The sequence below is a fragment of the Silurus aristotelis genome (genome assembly GCF_946808225.1).
Source record: "Silurus aristotelis genome assembly, chromosome: 15".
In the NCBI taxonomy this organism is placed as follows: Eukaryota; Metazoa; Chordata; class Actinopteri; order Siluriformes; family Siluridae; genus Silurus; species Silurus aristotelis.
The window spans coordinates 12,621,071-12,640,286 of record NC_139588.1 but is presented as its reverse complement, the minus strand read 5'-3'; the positions used below and the strand labels follow the sequence as shown (position 1 = coordinate 12,640,286).

Genomic DNA, 19,216 nt, shown 5'->3' with positions numbered 1-19,216 from the left:
GGTGAGTTGCTATTAAGAAAAAAATGTTCTGCAGAAAGACAAAGCGGAACAGATTTCAGGATGCTAAAAGACCTTAACGCGTGTCATGACATGGACTTGGTGAAAACAATAATAAATCAAAATCTGTTTACATTCCTGAGCATTCGTTAGACTGCATGTGCAAAATTGTATACAAAACAGGAGACTTGAGGGGTTTCACAAAGTGATTAAAGTATTAATTTAGCCATCTTCAGGATTTAGACCTTTGGTATACACAGGAATAAAGCAAAAATGGGTTGAGCAAGATTTTTTATCTATAAACAGAAATCTAAAGCTACAGAGGCCACAAACTCACTAAAACTGGATAGTTGATAAATAGATCATCATCTGGTCTTTTTTTTTTTTTCAATCTTCAATTGTCCAAATGATATGAGTCTGTGCTGGCTGGTCGTACTGGCTGAAAGGACTGGAAATACATAAGCTTCTCTGCTATTGATTATCTGCATAAAGGATCACAGTGTGGTGTAAAGAGTGGATAGCCTTCCTGATGTTTTGATCTCTTATCAACATGGGATTTCCACCAGCAGAACAGTGACTCACTGGATGTTTATTTCCCAACACTATTGCATGTAACCTGTATAGGCTGTTGTCTCTAGTCTACATATATCTCAAGAGATCAAGAGTGTCTGAGAAGCCTGTCTAGCATAATAAACCATGCCGCAGTTAAATCGCAACATTTCCTCGTTCTGATTTTTGATGTTGACATTAACTGATGCTCTTGACTTGTTTATGCACCGTTCTATGCATTTCACTGTTGCTAATTGGGTAAGTGCATGACTGAGTAGGGGCGTAGGCACTCCTATTAAAGTCACCTGTGCTGAATGTTTTTTAAATCTCTCATATAGAGGTGTGAGGGTCTTCAGAAACCTCAGGTCAAGTGTGGGGAATCAAGAAAAAACAAAAGGAAAGGAGGTATATATATATATTTAAAAAAAAAAAAAAAAAAAAAAAAAAAAAGAGCATGTGTACACACAAACAAAAACACGGCGTAATACCATGTGCACGGTTTAAAGGTAAATAGTTATGGATGGATGCTATTTTAAGAAACGACCAGTATGCATATTGGTTCCTAAAACCGAAGTTTCATTTATAAAATGTCACCATCCTAAACACAGAAATTAGTCATGTGTGTCTTTGGCAGACCGCACACAAGACAAGTTTTCCTTGATTCCTTGAATATTTGAATGTTTAGTATTTCCGTAAACTTGAGCTCCAGGAGGACGTGAAATGGTTCTATAAGAACACCAGAATAAAGCAGCTGCCTCAGTATTACGACATGCGTGCAGTCATCCTGAGTCTGTATATGCAGTAGTCATATGAATAGATGCTCAAAAAAAATCTATTTGCACTTAAACTCATAGATTTGTTAATGATACTCTCATGTACAACATAACTGTTGCTCATTAAAGTGTGTTTTGGTGATACTAAGGGTGAAAGAAAAAAAAGAAAAACATCTCCAGTCTCTAGTGGCTATTGCCTCCATTACCAGTAAAGTACGGGTGGTTGGGCCCAGTGTTGTGCAAGAAAATGAGTTGTCTCCCACTCTTAAATAATGCATGGTAATTGTTGAGACCACAAGCACACAGCCTCAAATAATGTCAAAAGTTTGTGTGCAAGTCTGTTGTGTGTGTGTGTGTGTGTGTGTGTGTGTGTGTGTGTGTGTGTGTGTGTGTGTGTGTGTCTGGAATAGCACTGCATTTTGTAATAATTAAAAGAGTCACTGCATGAATATTTTATGTGGCACCAAAAGTATTTGGTCTCGACCCCCCCTGCCTCGCAATCAGTACCTGCCAAAATACTTTGGAACTTACATTTATTAAACAGTGGGACAACATTTTGTAGAAATGATTATAAAATTTTGGCAATGCTGTGAAGCTTTCCAAAAGATAATGTGTGGAAACAGCTTTGAAGCTGTGCAGTGCTATTCCTCCTGCTGCATGCTGGATCTTCAGTCTCTACCTCCAGCTACACACCATTACTACTCAGAGACCCAGTATTCTCCACACACGTATACCAAACTAACATGCGGGCATTACATGCCTGCCGAAATCTGCACATCTCAAAGACGTCAGCAAAATCGCAAATGATAAATGACTAAGGACAATCAAACACCTGTAACAGAAACTCTAATTACTAGCCACTACAAATACAAGGTCATAGGTACTGTAGCCCTCTGGCTTGACTTGTCCTCTATCTATATTTTTGTGATAGTCGAAGGTGAACAATCATTAATACCAGCTAGTTGTGCTAACGGTGCTGTCCACTCCCATGTTTTGGTTACTTGCAATCTGACCAGGTAAATAAGTGGTAGCTGAGGATTAGTTTCAAAAGGTCGATGCACTATGGAGTTTAACAATCACAAAAAATATTACTTAATATTCCGGTCAACGAAATGCACTGCAAGACTGTTGCAAGACCACATTGGTCTCCAAACAGTGGTGCATGTGTACAGTACGCCGGTGAAGCAACGTTTGCGAGTCTAAAAGCAAGCTGTTCCAAGTTTTCCACTCTGAAGAAGCAAATAGAGCGGGAGACGACTATCACTATTACTAGTTGCTAGTGTTAGCTAATGTGCCTTCACAGCAAGCAAGATCAATAAGACAAGAGCGCTGCTGTTGAGCTCTGACCTCAGCCCTTCTGAAAACCTTTTGAGATGAATTGGAACGCTGACTGCACCCAAGACCCCACCCCTCCCCCTTCATCAGTAGCTGACTTCACAAACACTCGAGGCTGAATGATCACAAACCCCAACAAGCACACTCCAAAATCTACACCTTCCCAGAAGAGTGGAGGTTATTAGAACAGCAAATCTGGACTAAAATTCAAAAAGCACATATGACAATTTATTTTTTTGTCCATATTGTGCATTTCTGATTGCTATACAGATAAAAGGATATCTAGGATATGAAATCTAGGGTTGGGGGATGGCCCAAACAAATATTAAATACTTGTTTAGAAAATAGAAAGACAAAAGAACAACAACTAAAATGCTACCACACTAAAGAAGTAGACACACAAAACCTGGATAAAACCTTTCATTGCCTTTTTCCTCTCACGCTACACCAATGACTGTGCTAGTGTAAAGATCAGTTTCGGTTTACTTTCAGAAAATTAATAATCTTCAGATTTCTTTAGGAGATTACTGCCCAGGCCTAAGGTTTTAGCTGACTAGATCATGTTCATCTTTAATTTTCTATTTTCTTTTTTTATTCCAGCATACTGAATCTGACAGAGACATGACACGAGGAAGTTGTGTACTGCTTTAAGCTTTAAGAGTTAGCTCAGTCTTGTACATTGGCAGTAGATTTCCTGTTCTTCCATGAACCCTTTATATCTATTTTCATTGCATAATTTTATCTGTCCATGCATTCAACTTCAAAGCTCGAACGTCTCAAAGGAGCCTCACCACACATTCAGGCATTCGACTCGTGCAACTCCATTACGCAGCACTTTATTATCAAGCTGATAGGATCTGTTTCTGTGTCACAGCAATGACATTAATACCAGGACTAATTTAAAAGTCCACAAAGCAGTAGGTGTGACATGCTGTGAATGTTATTAAGTGTTTGAGGGTGAGAAAGAGACAGCAGGGCGAGGCCCATATGCTTTAAATGTACTCTCTGGATCGAAGGAGGTCTGGCACAGAAAAGCAGCTTCTACATTCCACATGAGCTTAGTCTTCTCTACAATCTTTAAAGCATAAAAAGTGTGGATTACTTTCCTATTCGCTTTGCCTAGTGCTGTGGCTTTGCAATAAATTACACTCAGGATGCCATCAACATAATCTACAGGGTGTCCAAAAAAAACAAAACTACACGCCCTTCATTTTGTATGTATTATTTACAGCGTATGCTCTATCCGTTTACCGCGACACTATATTTATTTTCTCATTTTCCACTCTATCATGCTTTGTGAATTGTGCTCAATGTATTCAGAACGACAATTCTGCTCAACGTGTTCCCACTGGCTTCGGACTTTTATTTCCTGAGACTCAGCAGGATCCCAGATAATTAAAGCAATGTTTAGACATTGATCTCACTGACAAGGCCACATAGGTGGGGTCAATGGGCATGTCCAGAGATGTACTAATGTTATTAATGAAGTAAAAACATCTACTGAAATGATCAATGATAATGATTCATGATAATTTTTTAATTTCCCCTTTTGAATTGATTTGAAAATCTTTGAGAGATAGAAGCTATGCCCCAAATTGCAGGGCAACAAAGATTTATAGAGTCACAGTTGCACCTAGTGGTCATAAATGGGAATTGTATCAAGAGCTAATCGTCCACAGGGGCAGGGATGTCAGAGCCCCGTGTCTGACAACAGCTAATAACAGGGTTGCCAGATTGGGCTAGTTTAGAAATGTGCAGTAGATTATAGCAAATCGCCACAAAAAATGGCATCCCATAAATACATATTGTACAATGTGTCTGATGTACAAAAAAAATTTGATGCCACTAAACTTGGATAAATGTAAAGAAACCATATGTAAAAGGCCATATACAACATGGAAGTTTTTGGTACAAATGATCTCAAAGCATGCAAAGAGTTTCAGACCAATCGCACTGTTTTAAAATCCAGATTTCAGATCAATAACACAAAGGTGGGGTCAATGGGCATGTCCAGAGATGTACTAATGTTATTATGTACTAATTTTATTCCAACAGCAGGCCCAGGCCCTGAGAGCGTTTTGGCAAAAGAAAGCAATGTAGAAAGCAAGAATGAAAATTATGGGGAGGAAAAAAATAAAAAAATAAGAGTGGGTAGAAAAGGTCATCCCTGAGTGAGGACACTGTCACTTTGCCCTGCATCACATAGCAGTGGCACTTAATGAGGCGTCTCGATCGATAGATGATTCAGTCCATGCTTCTGGAAATGAAGCGAATCAGTCAAAAGCTGCACTCACCTCCTGCAGCGAGGCGTACATTAGCATGCCCAGAGGTAATGCGTCTCACCAGCATCTGTGCTGCTTCTGTTCCACCAGCTCAAAAGAAGAAAAAAAAAAAGAATAATCAGCAGGGCATTCATACTGTGAGTGTATTTATTTGTGTGGGTGTGCAGGGAGCCAGCCAGCAAAGTAAGACTGAAGAAAATGAACATTACGCTGCTGAAAGGCACACTTAAAAGGAATCAAGGCTTTAGCAAAGGGATGCTCGAATGTTTGTTTATAAGCCAAAGGATCCCTTTGCCAATTAGCTTTTAGTAAAGAAACACACTGAGTTTACAGATATTCTAACGCATGTTGCTACATTTAAAAAAAATGTAAAAAGCACTTCCAAAAATAGCAACTACTACCGATTAGGGTTTAAACAGTATTTTAATTAGGAACGAGTCTTCTGACTGATTTTATTATTCGAATATCTGTAAAAGTTAATGAACGGATATTCAGTTAACCGCGAGGGGAAGGGGGTGGGGAAACATATTTAATGTAGCGTAATCAGCTATCATTTTCTGTCGCAAACGAGCCTTACTCCTGTCAGAGAAAGCATGCTTACTTATGTGTTTGGCTATGTAATTGAGAAAAACAGTGAGGAGGGGAAAAAGTGTCAGCTCGACATTTCAGCCTGTAGTTCTACACGCTATAGTAGAATATTAATTAGCACCCTTCATCAAAAAAGAAAGACAAAAAAGGCCATAAAAAGTGCTTTATTAGGTTTTATTAGCTCACTAAATAGATCACAGAAATCTGTTTCATCCTGTCAGACCCTTGTTAAAAATCAATTATTAGTACCATGTGAAATTTCTCTAGAATGCAAAATTGGACTGATGATAAATGATGAGACACACATGAGGATCCCTGGAACAACCCTGGTATGTTTAAGAGCATCACTAGTAAGAATCATCAGTAGTGACACAATCACAATGTGCTTTGCTGAAACGCCTTAAAGTACTATACACATTTATACTATATTTACTACATACATTTATTCAATTTCAATATTTACAGTGCGAGTTTAAGCTGTTGGAAGACAGTCTGCATTTTTTAACAGCTCTGAAGCTGAATAGTGTTACTCAAGGGTGAATGAAAACAGAAAATGATGATTTCCCAGTGAGAGAGCAGAGACTGGTACATCATAAAATTGTTGAGAGCAGTGGGCTTCATTTTGAAACTCAATGCCTCTAATTTATGTCTATTTTCAATTAAGACCTCTATGGTTTATACAAGGATTAAATCTATTACTTTATTTAAGCAAACGGTGATTTTGCTGTTTCACTGGTCTTTGGTCAAATGACCGAGTGACCAAAATGAGCCAGTTTCAAAGTCTGATTGCCGGTTAAAAGCTGAAAACAGAGGGATGAAGTCTCCTTGGTGCAATCGCTTGGCTATCTCAGAGAACTAAACAGCCAACTGCTGTGCGTTCCACACTAGTGTTTGTGCTGAATGACATGACAGACGAGGCATGCTGTCTACAGAGTATACTTTTAATGGACACCATTAGGAGGCCATGAAATTTGGATTAACACCAAGCTGGGATTGTGATTACCTAAAGCCCAGAGAGAAGGCGACAGACAGAGGGGGAGACGGGCAGTATGATGCACCTGCGAGTCATTTATTATCCAAAAGGAAGGCAAGAGGTAGAAAAAGAGAAAAGGCAGGAAATACAAATGAAATTTGTGAGTGCAGTCTTTAATTTAGTTCAGGAGTGTGTCGGATGTAATTACACCCACAGATGGTGAATCAAAACAGGAGGTGCATACTTCATTTTGCCAGTGGTCAAACCCTTCAGATCTACTGATCATAAGTCAGAAACCACAAACAAATCCTAAATTAAAACATCAAACCCTCACATTTACAACTAAGAGAGCTTGATGCATCCGTTTGTACCTTTTAGACTGCATTCTGGGGGAAAAAAAATAATGACAGGCTGGATAAAATGTTTAGCCTAAATCCAATAGTAAAGAAGCACAGTTAACAATGAAGTACACCACCAACCGCAATAGACCAAAACACACCACTACCTGATGCAACAAATAATCACGAAGAGTAACAAGCACAAGCCACTAAAGGGAAATGAGAAACCCGCTGAAAGCCCATTTAACAAATGTGTGATTCCCTCTTACAGAAGTAGAAAACTTTTAAAGTATAAACTTTTAAATCTCATTCGCACTAAATATTGTAGCCTTCATTGACTGTTTCAGCTTTCATTAAAAACAAAGTTAAATTGAAGTAAAACACGAAAAATGAGACAGATGAGCAATATTTGGGCAAAGATGTCAAACGAATTAGATATTTTTTTACGGGGGTGGGGGGGGGCACATAATTCTAACAGAATTAAAAAAAAAACTTTGAAATGAAATCCAAGCTTGTGTTATTTGAAAAGACTTTTTGAGGAACGAACAAAAGCAAGGGGAGAGAGGGGGGGGGGGGATGAAGAATAGAAAGCACGCATGTTAGCAGGAGGCAGGGGTGGGAAGCATTGTGTTTAATATCCTGGAACAAATGGGGATTTGACGAGAGCTTTACAGCTCAGGTCTCACTGTGTGCTGTGCTTTATCCATCTTGGCTTGTCTGCCCATATGGCTCCAGTGAGGCGCCACTGTCTGAAAACTTCTCTCTTATAACTCAACTACTTTACCTGAAGCTGAATGCATTTATCACATTATAGCACAATATAAGCAGAGAGCAGCTCAAAGGGTACGATCATAATCTACATAATGGATGCATATTTGGTTTTCTGGCTTCCATTTTTTTCACATAAATAATCTTAGCTAGTGTCTTACAGATATATGCTGGAAAGCATGCAGCATAATTAATTTTATGATGAGAATCCCCCTCCCCCCAATTAAATCGCTTTAGCTACACTGCTGCATTTAATCCGCTGGTTCAGCATCTGGATTGGCCTGCCATAACTGCTTTTATTTGATATTTTGTCAAAATGATTGCGATAAAAAAAAAGAAAAAAAGAAAAAAAAAGCATTTTTAAACCACATGTGTATTGTACTAATATAAATGCACATTAATGGATCTTCCAATCTTTAAGAATATTTAGACATTAGGGTTGAATATTAAAAAAAGCTATTAAAATCACTCAATTTAAACAATGAAGAACTCGCAGGCATCGTTGAGCAAAAATTGCACAAACGTTTAAACATTTGTCACAGCCGTATAGAGACTCATGCAACCATGTGTAAAATCGATAAATCAGGTCAATCCCTGACATCAGTAACACAATCTGTTCTTTCTTCTTCTTCAAAAAGAAAAAAATACTAAAATTTTTTACATTTTATACCATATGGAAAAAAAATGTGGGCACCTGACTATAGATTTGCATTTGCATTAAAAAAATTGTGTTTCTCTTTATCGCAACATCTGATTTTATGGCCAGAAATGTGACATTAGTCACCCAAAAACCTCACCCATTAAAGCAGCCTAAATCTATTAAATCATATTCAATCAGAATACATTTCATCTATTAAAGCAGCCTCTTTATTATTTCTAATATAAACAACGAGAATCCATCCCTATAATCCGTTCATGCTGTCGTATTATAATTAATCTTTTCCCCTCATCTTCACATCTGTCCAAATAATAAAAATAAAATAAACATCCAAAAACAAAAAAAAAGGAGAAGAAATCTGTATGTAATTCAAGACAGACTGGATGTTCATAGAGAACACATTATATTCCTATAATTCAGTTCTGTAATTGGCTGCTAACCAATTAGCTGTGTGAAAGACAACTCAAAATACCGTTTTAATATCTAATGTGCAGTTTAAAAGCTTATTAAAATAGTTATATACTATGTGTAGAATTTATGTCAATATAAAAAGGCATGTTTTACTAATTACAGCACTAAGGAAAGAAGAAATGGAACATGTCCTTCTTTAAATGTTTTGCTTTTAAAAACAGCACAACAAATCCAGCATCTAACAAGCGAGTTCACCAAAGAGCAAACATTTTCCATATGAAACACATGCTTAATATATTATTCCATATGAATCATATGTTTCAAGCTTTTGAGATGTTGCCAACTGCAAAAGGAGTAGACTAAAGAAAAACTGCACTTTTTGAGATACTGCACCAACAAGAATTTTTAACCGACAGACTGTCAAACAACTAAACAAGTACATTCTTAATCCTTAGGACATGCCATTTAGTTCCTAAACTGCTATTGTTTTAACAACCATTTTGGGTATTTGACCTTGCTTTAACCTTGATCCTAGTTTCCTTATTTTTAATTATAGTGATAATATAAATCCTATTAGCATTCGACACCAATAGTTACTGAAATATATATATTTTTTTATCATTCTCAAATGAATGAATGGATAAAAAAAAAAAGTCAAACTTTGTGTTCTAAGGAATTCAGTGGTTTTTTTAACATTTTTAATTTCTTTATTTATTATTTCTCCCCATTTTAGTGTTTTAGAAATGTGTCGTTTCACTCCCAGTTTTTATGCATGTAAAACACATTTAGTATTCAGATTTACCTCATTCTGAAATTCAGCCCTAAAAAAGCTTTCGAATAAACACACACAAAAAAAAAAAATCTATAACTTTGTAAGCCTGATTTTCCATAATCTTATAGTAACAATCAGGACTTCTTTAACAAAAGATATTGTTATGACGACACCATATAGGATATAACGGAATATTTGCAAAAGTCCTGGATCAGAAAGAGAGATGAAATAACTCTGATAATGAGCTTTGTGTTCGCTGCGCCTCGCTGCCTACATCCTAGACAGTTATGGCAAGTTATGACAAAGACAGAGAGAACATTAGGAGAATAACTGATGCATAACTGATGCATTAGGATGAATAACTGATGGGAATTACTGTATAAGAAGAATACAAGCAATACCAATAATATTAATGTTAAGTCACTTATAGGCGACGCATAATAAGCTTTCAGGAGAGAAGAATGATCCCAGATGCATTCTGTCCGCTTTAACACAAACTTATGCAAAATCAGTGGTCATGAAAAAGTGAAATCATCATCTGCGATTACAAAGAATTTAGGGTTATTAAAGACAGTTATTAAAAACATATTACAATTTGTATTAAGCTGTGAGAAAAATTATATACCGTCCTATCAAACCTAGTTTGCTGCATCATGTTATTCATTTAGGGAACATATTAAATTGCAAATGTATTAACAAAAAGAGTGAAAGAGTATTTATTAACAAAAATTTTTTATGTTAAATCTGTTCAGAAAATATAAAATGATTAAATGCAAGGACTTCTGGGAAAAGATTCACGTCCAATTCTGTAGTATTTATTACAGCTAGTTGTCATTTTCTTATGTCTCATTTCTCATGTCAGGAGATGAACTGATGGTTTACAGCTTCAGCCACTATATTACAATCTCTAGATAAACACATGCCACCTTGTGGCAGTCACAGAAACAGCAACAGGCATTTCCACACCAGTTCTTACTATTTGCACCCAGTAAAATCAACTTCATGGTTTTAGATTACAATGAACCCTACAGATGTTTCAAAAACATCTGTATGGTTGTACCAAAAGTCGTGGATTTTGAAGCTTGCTTTCACCCCCCGTCTTGTGAGTATTTTCTCATTAATGCAGCATAAGCTAAATTACTATTAGCACAGATTTCTATTGGCTTCCTTAACAATTTGTGGATTAAGTGTTTTGAGAAAAACAGCTATGTGCCAAGAAGGAGGCCAAGGTTATCAAAATGGTATATTCACGTTTTAGTTTAAGACTGAAAACTAAAAGTATCATTTTATTGCGCAGTTATTATGGAGTGTAAAGTATTTTCCAGACTATAAGCTGCTACTTTTTTCCCCCCCAAGTTTTAAACCCCGTGGCTTAAACAATGAAGCGGCTAATTTATGGATTTTTCCTGGGTTTTTCCCGGTTTCACAAGCAAAAATCTGAGCCCAGTAACATTAGACCAATGAAATTGCCGAACAGGTTCAGGTGGACAAATGAAACTCTTTATATTAAATCAGATGCGCTCCCACTGAATCGGGCCGCACCACATCATAAATATGGATGATGTTCCTCTGACGTTTGACCTGCCGCTCACTCGGACTGTCTACAGGAAATGAGAATCATTCGTCACGCTGAAAACAACCGGGCATGAAAAAACACACTTCACCTGTGTTCTGAGCTGCACGGCATCGGGAGAAAAGATTCACTGATGGTGATTTTTAAATGCCCAACGATGACAAAAGAAAAACTCAACAAGAAATAGTTGTGAAAGGAAGGAGGAAGACAGTGAACAATGACTTTCTTGGTCGGCTACTGTTTAGATACAAGCCGTGTAACAGACACTGTCTTTCGTTAAAGCCTGTGTAAAGTTCATTAGTTTCAGTGTAGGCAATTATAGACAGGAGCAGCATATTTATGTTCAAAATAAAAATCTTTGTCAAATTTAGTGGGTGCGGCTTATATTTGCGCTTAATAGTCCGGAAATTACGGTAAATAGTAATTAGATGATATGCACAGTCCTGTGAGAGTTAAATCTATTAAACTGAATGCAGGTGAGAACAATTTATCCAGCTGGGCAACCAACTAAATCAAAATGATGTGAAAATGATCTGTTGATCCGTATGAGTGTTGACTGGGATAAAAAGCTCTTTATTTCTTCCCTGCCAAACTGGAAAGTAATTATGCCAATAGCCTGGACAACACATTTGCTTGCCCCCGAAAATAACGGCAAAATAAAACTAAACTAAAAATGACAAGCAAAAAAAATAAGAAAGAAAATAACAAATGGTAGAAGAATGCCATATGTTTTACTCTGAGATATTGCAGCATCCCTCACCAAGTTTTCCTCAGGTCCACTGCAAGTGCAAAAATTATTAATTGATGCCCTGAAGCCCATCTGGCACCATCCAGTTACACTATCTGAAATCTTCTCCTCAATCTAATGAGCCCCCATTGGCTGAGAACTGAAAGAATAGTTTAGTTACCCTACAACAACAATGAGCATCTGTTTTCCACAGCCTAACTGGTAAATCTGCTCTGGTTGTGTGAGCCTTTTTTACAAAACCAGAGAACTCAAAGCCTTCCAATAATGAGCTAAAAAAGCACATCATGCAGCCTAAGACGATGTCCCCCATGTCGGCGTCATGACTTCTTTAGGTGACTACATCAAATGCGTACTGAGCTTACTTGTCACACCCTTGTCGCTGTGTTGTCGTCCTGCAGGTCTCTTCAAGCCTCAGGATAGCTCTGTGACTTGGTGGATGTGGCTAGTACGGCACTTTGCTCCGCAGGGGAGTCGGTGAGTGTGTGTAATGAGGAGGCCGTGCGCTTGCTTCTCTGAGCAGCTGTGCACTTTTATGGTTACAGTTCTTGTATGGAGGGTGCCTTTTATAAGGACTGATTAGCCCTCAGTACCAGGGCTGGACGATGAGTTTCAGAGTGCTGCCATGTCTAACAGCACAAGTCCAAAAAAATTAAGGATTTAATGTTTTAAAAAGAAGAAATTGGGGAGATTTTTTTGGCACATTCTGAGAAATAAAGTAAAGCTAATAATCATAGAAAAACAATCTATCTATCTAAGCAGACTCTACAGTACATACACTTACAATTTTATTCTGGATTCTTTTGAAGAAAAAATAAAACAAAAACCAACCCAAAAAAAAAATAATAATAATAATTTACCCACATTTTCCTTTATTGCCCAGTTTAAAGATTATCCAAACCATACGCATCAAAACCCAAGCTGCCATACAATAGCGGTATTTTGATTTTATTTTCTTGAATAAAGAAAGTATCAAAAATCTTTGTCATTAAATCAATAAATACACAAAAACACACCCCAAATTACAGGTAACAGAATGCTAGTCATAGTAACTATATAAGCTGGCATAAGATATTGCGGGTGATTTTGTGTTTTATGTACTCACTGCTGGGTTGCTTTTCCGGCACATCAATCTGAGAGGTGCTGCTAGTGGCTTCATCTTCACCAACAGGCCTTCTGCCTGTTACAGATGTTGGAGTGGCAGCTGGCTGCTGTGGCATCTGGAAATCTGGTGAAGTCACACAGAAGCACTTGTAACGAAACCACGGACAATGCAAGGACAATAGACAAGCATGTGGCCTACTGTGTCTTCACGCATCAGTGTTTAAATAAAGAAAGACACAGGACGACTTGGTGCTTTCTTGACTCTTTCATGCCTTACTGCTTCTTGCTGACAGAAGCTCTACTTGCCTTAATACAACACAGAATTAATAGACTGTAAATGCAAATGAGATGCACCACCTACACTCCACAAAATTGATACCTTTAACATCCCCAGTGCACCACATAAAATATTCACCAGTACTGTTCATGAACAATTCAGCTCTATAGAATGCAAATGAAAACAAATTGAAGCAGCCTAGAGGAGACTACTGGGTGTGCGTCTTGGATTGCAAGCGGAACTATGAGTGAGAAAACTTGGCTCGACTATAAGAAATAGCTTACGATTACCTTAATCATATCTTATAGTTATACCTAATTTCAGAAAATTCAGGTAATATAAAAATTATGTAATGGAAAAGTAATGAAGGAGGGAAAGAATAAAGTCTGCTTAGTCGTAAAAGAGAATATCTATCTGTAAAAGATCAAATTTGAGAAAGCGTTGACAGTTAACATGACGAGGTAACTCACCTCTTTTCCTTCGAGACTCTTTAATCTCTTTACACATGCGGTCGAACTCGGGGTCCAGCTCGGAGGCGATCATTGCATGAGCCGCGTCCTTAAGGCTGCAAGCCCTATGCCGGATTATCTTATCTGTGAAACAATTTAACGTCATTAGTCCTTAAATACAATCTGAATCAAGTTAAAACCGTAAGCTGTGCTTCTGTGCGACATCTAAAAAACACAAGAATCCCGAGTGGAAAGAAAATCATGATCAGGGTCACTTTCAAGTTTTAATCATCAGTGGCAAATTCCAACAATTACCTTTCGAATAAACTTTAAGTTTGCCTCTTTTAGGATATATAATATTTATAATATTTGACTTATGGTAAAGCATAACCAGAGGTCAGAAAGAATAAGGCCCTCTAACACCTAAAGCTCAGTGTAGATCAAACAAAGCTGGTGTGCTTAAAAGACTTGAAAACAGGTTTATATGGTGAAAATCCCACCCTGAGAAAATACATCATTAAAAGCATGAAAACAAAATAAAAGAAACATTGACAGGTTTACAATATTGCACGATCCAATCACGGTTTCTATAAATGGACCTTTATGTTCACAGTGCTTGTCAAAAATGTATTCGATAATATTTTGTTGGTTTACAGAAAAACACCTGCATGTAAAAAAAAATAAATAAATAAATAAAAAAAAAAGATTTAGTCAGTGATTCACTGGAAGAAAGTTTATTGACAGATGAGTCCAAATCTGACATTTTTCAGATCTAACTGTAAAACCTGAATAAGATGGAGAACAGGAGAGAAGAAGTTACCAGACATGCCCTAATGGTTTGAAATTGTTTTCGAAACCAACTTCATCATACAAGACCATGAGACAAAGGATGACCTGAAATATTTATCATCTTTACATTTATAATTGCTTGGCCCCAAGTCAATCTTTATACTGTTAAAATACAGAGTTTGTTGCATACAAACAAAAGAAACATGAATGCACCTCACAAAAAATACTAGGCATTTCCAAACCTCTAACCAGCACTATTATTTATTTTTTATAAATTGTTTTTAGAGTGGTCTATTTACTATAGTTGATATTTCAAACCAGTATATTAATCTATGAAGGCAGATGTGGTCTTCAGCAATTATTGGCACTAAATATCCCACAGCTTGTGTAAAGTTATGTAATGAATGTGGCTAATATATTTTAAATCTGCTCTTTATACTTGATAAAGAGACTAAAATGCTCAGGTTAATGCTATTAGCTAAGTGTGTAGATATTGATGTCTGCCAACAGATAGAGTGGCTTAACTTCCTCCCAGCTGCTATGTAAGAATAAATAACTCGAGCAGTGCCACGGTCTGTATAACAGAGTGAAGACGGAGCCATAATTCTGTTCATGGCAATCACTCGAATGTCGAATGGTGTAACACAGTTAGATGAATATGTAAGAAAGCCATGTTTGTAGGTTTGATTTCCCGTTGCCTCCAAAAATGAATTGTAATGAATGCAGGCTAATTCCGTAGGAGTATTAGTGCTGTCTGCTTCATTGCAATAGATATCTACTCCACTTAATCCTGTTCAATGCTGTAGCCATGTTACCAAAAACATCATATGAAGACCGTTGATATCTTTTTCCATGAGCAACCTACTTTTGATTACTTTGTTGAGGTTTATTAAAAAAAAAAGAAAAAAAGGGTGATGACTGATCACACTCTTGTAAGACAGGAAGTAAGGAGATGCCCTTTGTTTAATCATAAACTAACAAGTGTTAGTGAATGAATATTCAGTTCATCCCTGAGAGTGAAGGCAGAAGAACCAAAATTTTCAATGCAGAGTAATCAAATCTTTTTCAATTGCAAATTCATGGAATTTCAGTTTCAGCCTGAATGTCAGTTCGGCATGCTCTGACATCTATTAGTAATAAATCTCAGATTTGTACGATTACACAAAATTGCACTTGTTACTTAAAAACAAAAAAGAAAGAAAAAAGATAAAAAAAAAAAAAAAAAAGGTCCAGTCAAAAACCTTTCACCATCACCAGCCTTCGCCACAGCTTTTGGGACTCACAGCTGAAATGCCCTACCTAACTTTAAATGTTAACAGTTCCTGATAAAAGTGGGCTACATACACAATTTAAATATCTTTAAAAAGAAGACACTTTGAGCTTTACTGTCCATTGTTTAAAGTTGATATTGCTCAAAAAGATATTAAGTTATAGATGATGAACTGCCATGGATATACATTTCCTGCATTGAAGATCATTTTTATTTCATATATAAATACATGAAATCAGTCCTGGAGCAATCCAGAAAAGTACTGGGTTGAAGGCCACATGTCTCATGAGTTTATATTTCAAATTTTATAAAGATTTTCATGACAAATTAGATTCCTACAAACATTTATCTGAGACTATGTCTGATCCTTTTCTCCCTCCCCCTGTTTGAGAGCCACCTGTGATAGTGTAATGGTTTTCTATAAATAAATGGCAGAGACAGGGATGGCAGTAAAGTACATGATAAAATAAAAGAAACTATATGCATTGGAGTGTTTGTTTGGACATAGAAGACAGAAGCACTTTGGCTTTAAGTCTCATCATTGAAAGGAAAAGTAATGTTGACAAATGAAATAACAGCGCCTATGTTCCACTTTGTTTTTCCTTCGGCCAAATGCAAAGACTTATTGGTCCCTACATTAAAGCAGCTATTTGCATTGTCCTGTTCGTTGCTACTTTGTGGACACTGCATTTAAACAAATGGTCCATGTCGCCTCGCTAAATGGCGAGGTATGATTTATTCATGATCACACTCTGCATTTACCCAAGAACCTTTAGTCTGCCAGCAATTACTCCTGGATACAGATTTCCGCTACTGAAGAAATATTTAATTCCATACAAAAGAGAACATTTGCATGGCTGTAATTAAATTTATTTGATTCTGCTTAAGAACAATTGTATTTTAGTCGCAAACTGGCAGTTATAATATTCACTGCCCTCCAAACAATATAAATTATTCAGAAGTTGACTGTGTGTGTGTGTGTGTGTGTGTGTATCCACACTGGATATAAAGTTCATATAAACATTTATGAGCTGGGTTTAAATAATGAAGAACTTCTTTATTGTGTAAACCAGCTCATGAGAAACACCCTTTCCCCAAGTAAGATCACCACCACACTTTAATGCAGTAGTGAGGGACATTAAATCATGACTACTTCTAAAACCCAGAGACAATGGGGGAAAATTTGTTTTCTCATTGACTGAGCTTTAGTATAAATATTTATAGCTAAATTTCACTTAAATCAATAGTTCATTGTATTCATTTGTCTCTAAAAATGTCTTTGCCCGTTTGTTGTTCTTCCTCCTCTTAATGACACAACTACTGCGCAATCTAACCCATGTGAATAACCATATGAGTAAAGAAGAAAATCTGCAATTAAGCTCATTTATAACACAAGCATTTCCTTAAAGACATAAACCAGCCATTATTAAATAACTAAATGTACACTTTTTATCCTCACCTCCAGGATCTTTGTCTGGATTATATTCTAATGCATTACTGCAGATGAGGTCGATGTCCTTCAGGAAGTCTTTCGCAGTTGTGTACTTTTGTGTATCAATCTTTGTCATGATGGTGGACAAATCCATAGGCTCTCTGATGACCTCGAGGTAATCTGATACCTAAAAGACAGTTGCACAGGAAATATTTATTGCCTGTAGAAACGAACCACTTTAAGATGATTATCATGATAATTATATTTGTCCTGCGCCTTGCCCATTTCACAGAAGTGTCACTTCTCTAGTGGAAGGCTAGGAGATGAGAGTTGATGTACTTATTAACTGAGAACACTTGAATCTCAATCTAAGAGGTTTTAGCTTGTTTTCAAGAAAGCTTGAACTAATAGTCAGCTGCAAGTATATATATATATATATATATAAAAAAAAAATAATCTACTGCACATGTAGTGTCTTAGCCGAGCAGCGTTACTAGCCTACCTCCTCGATATCTACAGGCTTGCTAAAGATCTGGAAGCGCTTGTCGGTGGCTAGCCGCCTGGTGACATCCCTGAGAAAGAGGCGGAGCTCGCGCAGGGTGTTCTCCTCCTGCTCCTCAAGTCGCTTCTGCTCCTCTGGAGAGAGCTGCCGAGGGCCAGGTTCTTCCACCAGAGGCAGCACCTCAAGATCGCATTCTGAACACACACACACACACACACACACACACACACGCTGAGAACAGACCTCAAACAAACTCCTTACAGAAAAGGTGTCATTCACAAAGTCACATGATTTAATTCTAAATAAAATGGAGTATTCGAATTTTGATGTCCCAATACATTTACAGGATTTGGAGAAAGTCTTTAACCAGAGTGACTTACGATTATCTTGTGTATACTACTGAGCACTTTAGGGTTAAGCGCCTTGCTCAGTTTATTTATAATCAGTCATTTATATAAAAGTTGATTGAGAGTATATAAACAAATACTTGTGACTTGGCTGGAGTTTTGTATTACTTTTCCTAAATAAACATACATATATACATACTGTACATACACACACATATACATACACATTTGCTTTACCATCAGTATGTGTGAAAATAAAGTGTGTGTGTATGTATGTGTGTGTGTATGTGTGTGTGTGTATGTGTGTATATATATATATATATATATATATATATATATATATATATATATATATATATATATATATATATATATATATATATATATATAAAACACACATATACATACACACACACTTTATTTTCACACATACTGATGGTAAAGCAAATCTATCAGCAATGTACACTATTTCTGTTGGATCACCCAAGCCCATTAACTGCTGATGCAACAAACGGCAAATCTCCGAAATTTCGAAACTCAGCATCTCCAATATATATTTTGCCAGAGGATAGCAATTTCACCCAAGCAAGTAGAATAGCTGTGCTAATCGCACTGCTACTCAAGGGGAAACTATATAGCAAGAAATGTGAACATTGTGATTGCAATAGCTAACATTATCCCTACAGATGTGGACCCAGAAAGTGATTTTATGCCTGCAAAGTCCAAAGTCTAACTTCATTACACAGAGAGAGCCAACATCTTGTGAGACATGAAACAAATCCCAATTTAAAATGATCAAAGAGGCAAAACACTACCACAAGTAAATCTACTGAAGTGGCATAAGTGGAAGGAAAAATTATGCTGATGTTCAACTTTGGAAAAAAAATTTCTATAGCTAAAGGGGAACAGCTAGCAGCAGGTTTTGGGCAGAGTGTCTGCTCAGAAGTCTGCTCACTGGCTTAAACATCACTAATTTATGTGGAGAATCAAGAAAGCATGCCATGCGAAAACAATATAATTTTTAAATAAAATGAAATATTTACTGTCTCTCACACCTCAGCTTAATGTGGTTTTACTGAAGTAAAGCAGCTCTGTGTTACATCATTGAGGGTTTGTGTTTACATTAACATTTTAATGACCTCTTTCTCTCTTTATACCCACTAAACTAAAACACACGTGTATATTTCTAAACACGTGTATATTCCTGCTGGACTGAACAGACTCGGCAGATTCCACACCACCTGATCCAAAGCTTTGCTGTAATCCAACTTACCCACAAGCTTT

The 19,216-nt window shown here is 36.9% G+C and overlaps 1 protein-coding gene across 3 annotated transcripts in view; it reads right to left on the bottom strand.

Moving 5' to 3' along the window:
• The window catches only part of atad2b (ATPase family AAA domain containing 2B), a 58,987-nt gene that overhangs the window by 16,531 nt on the left and 23,240 nt on the right, over nt 1–19,216 (bottom strand). For 2 of the 3 annotated variants that reach the window (XM_083562076.1, XM_083562077.1), the window contains exons 21-25: nt 17,586–17,779; nt 17,111–17,270; nt 13,614–13,736; nt 12,868–12,990; nt 4,949–5,026 (exon numbers count right to left, since the gene is read on the bottom strand). In XM_083562076.1, the coding sequence (XP_083418202.1) occupies nt 4,949–5,026; nt 12,868–12,990; nt 13,614–13,736; nt 17,111–17,270; nt 17,586–17,779 (678 nt within the window). The remainder of the gene's footprint in view (nt 1–4,948; nt 5,027–12,867; nt 12,991–13,613; nt 13,737–17,110; nt 17,271–17,585; nt 17,780–19,216) is intronic. The other variant, XM_083562078.1, reaches the window with a different exon arrangement.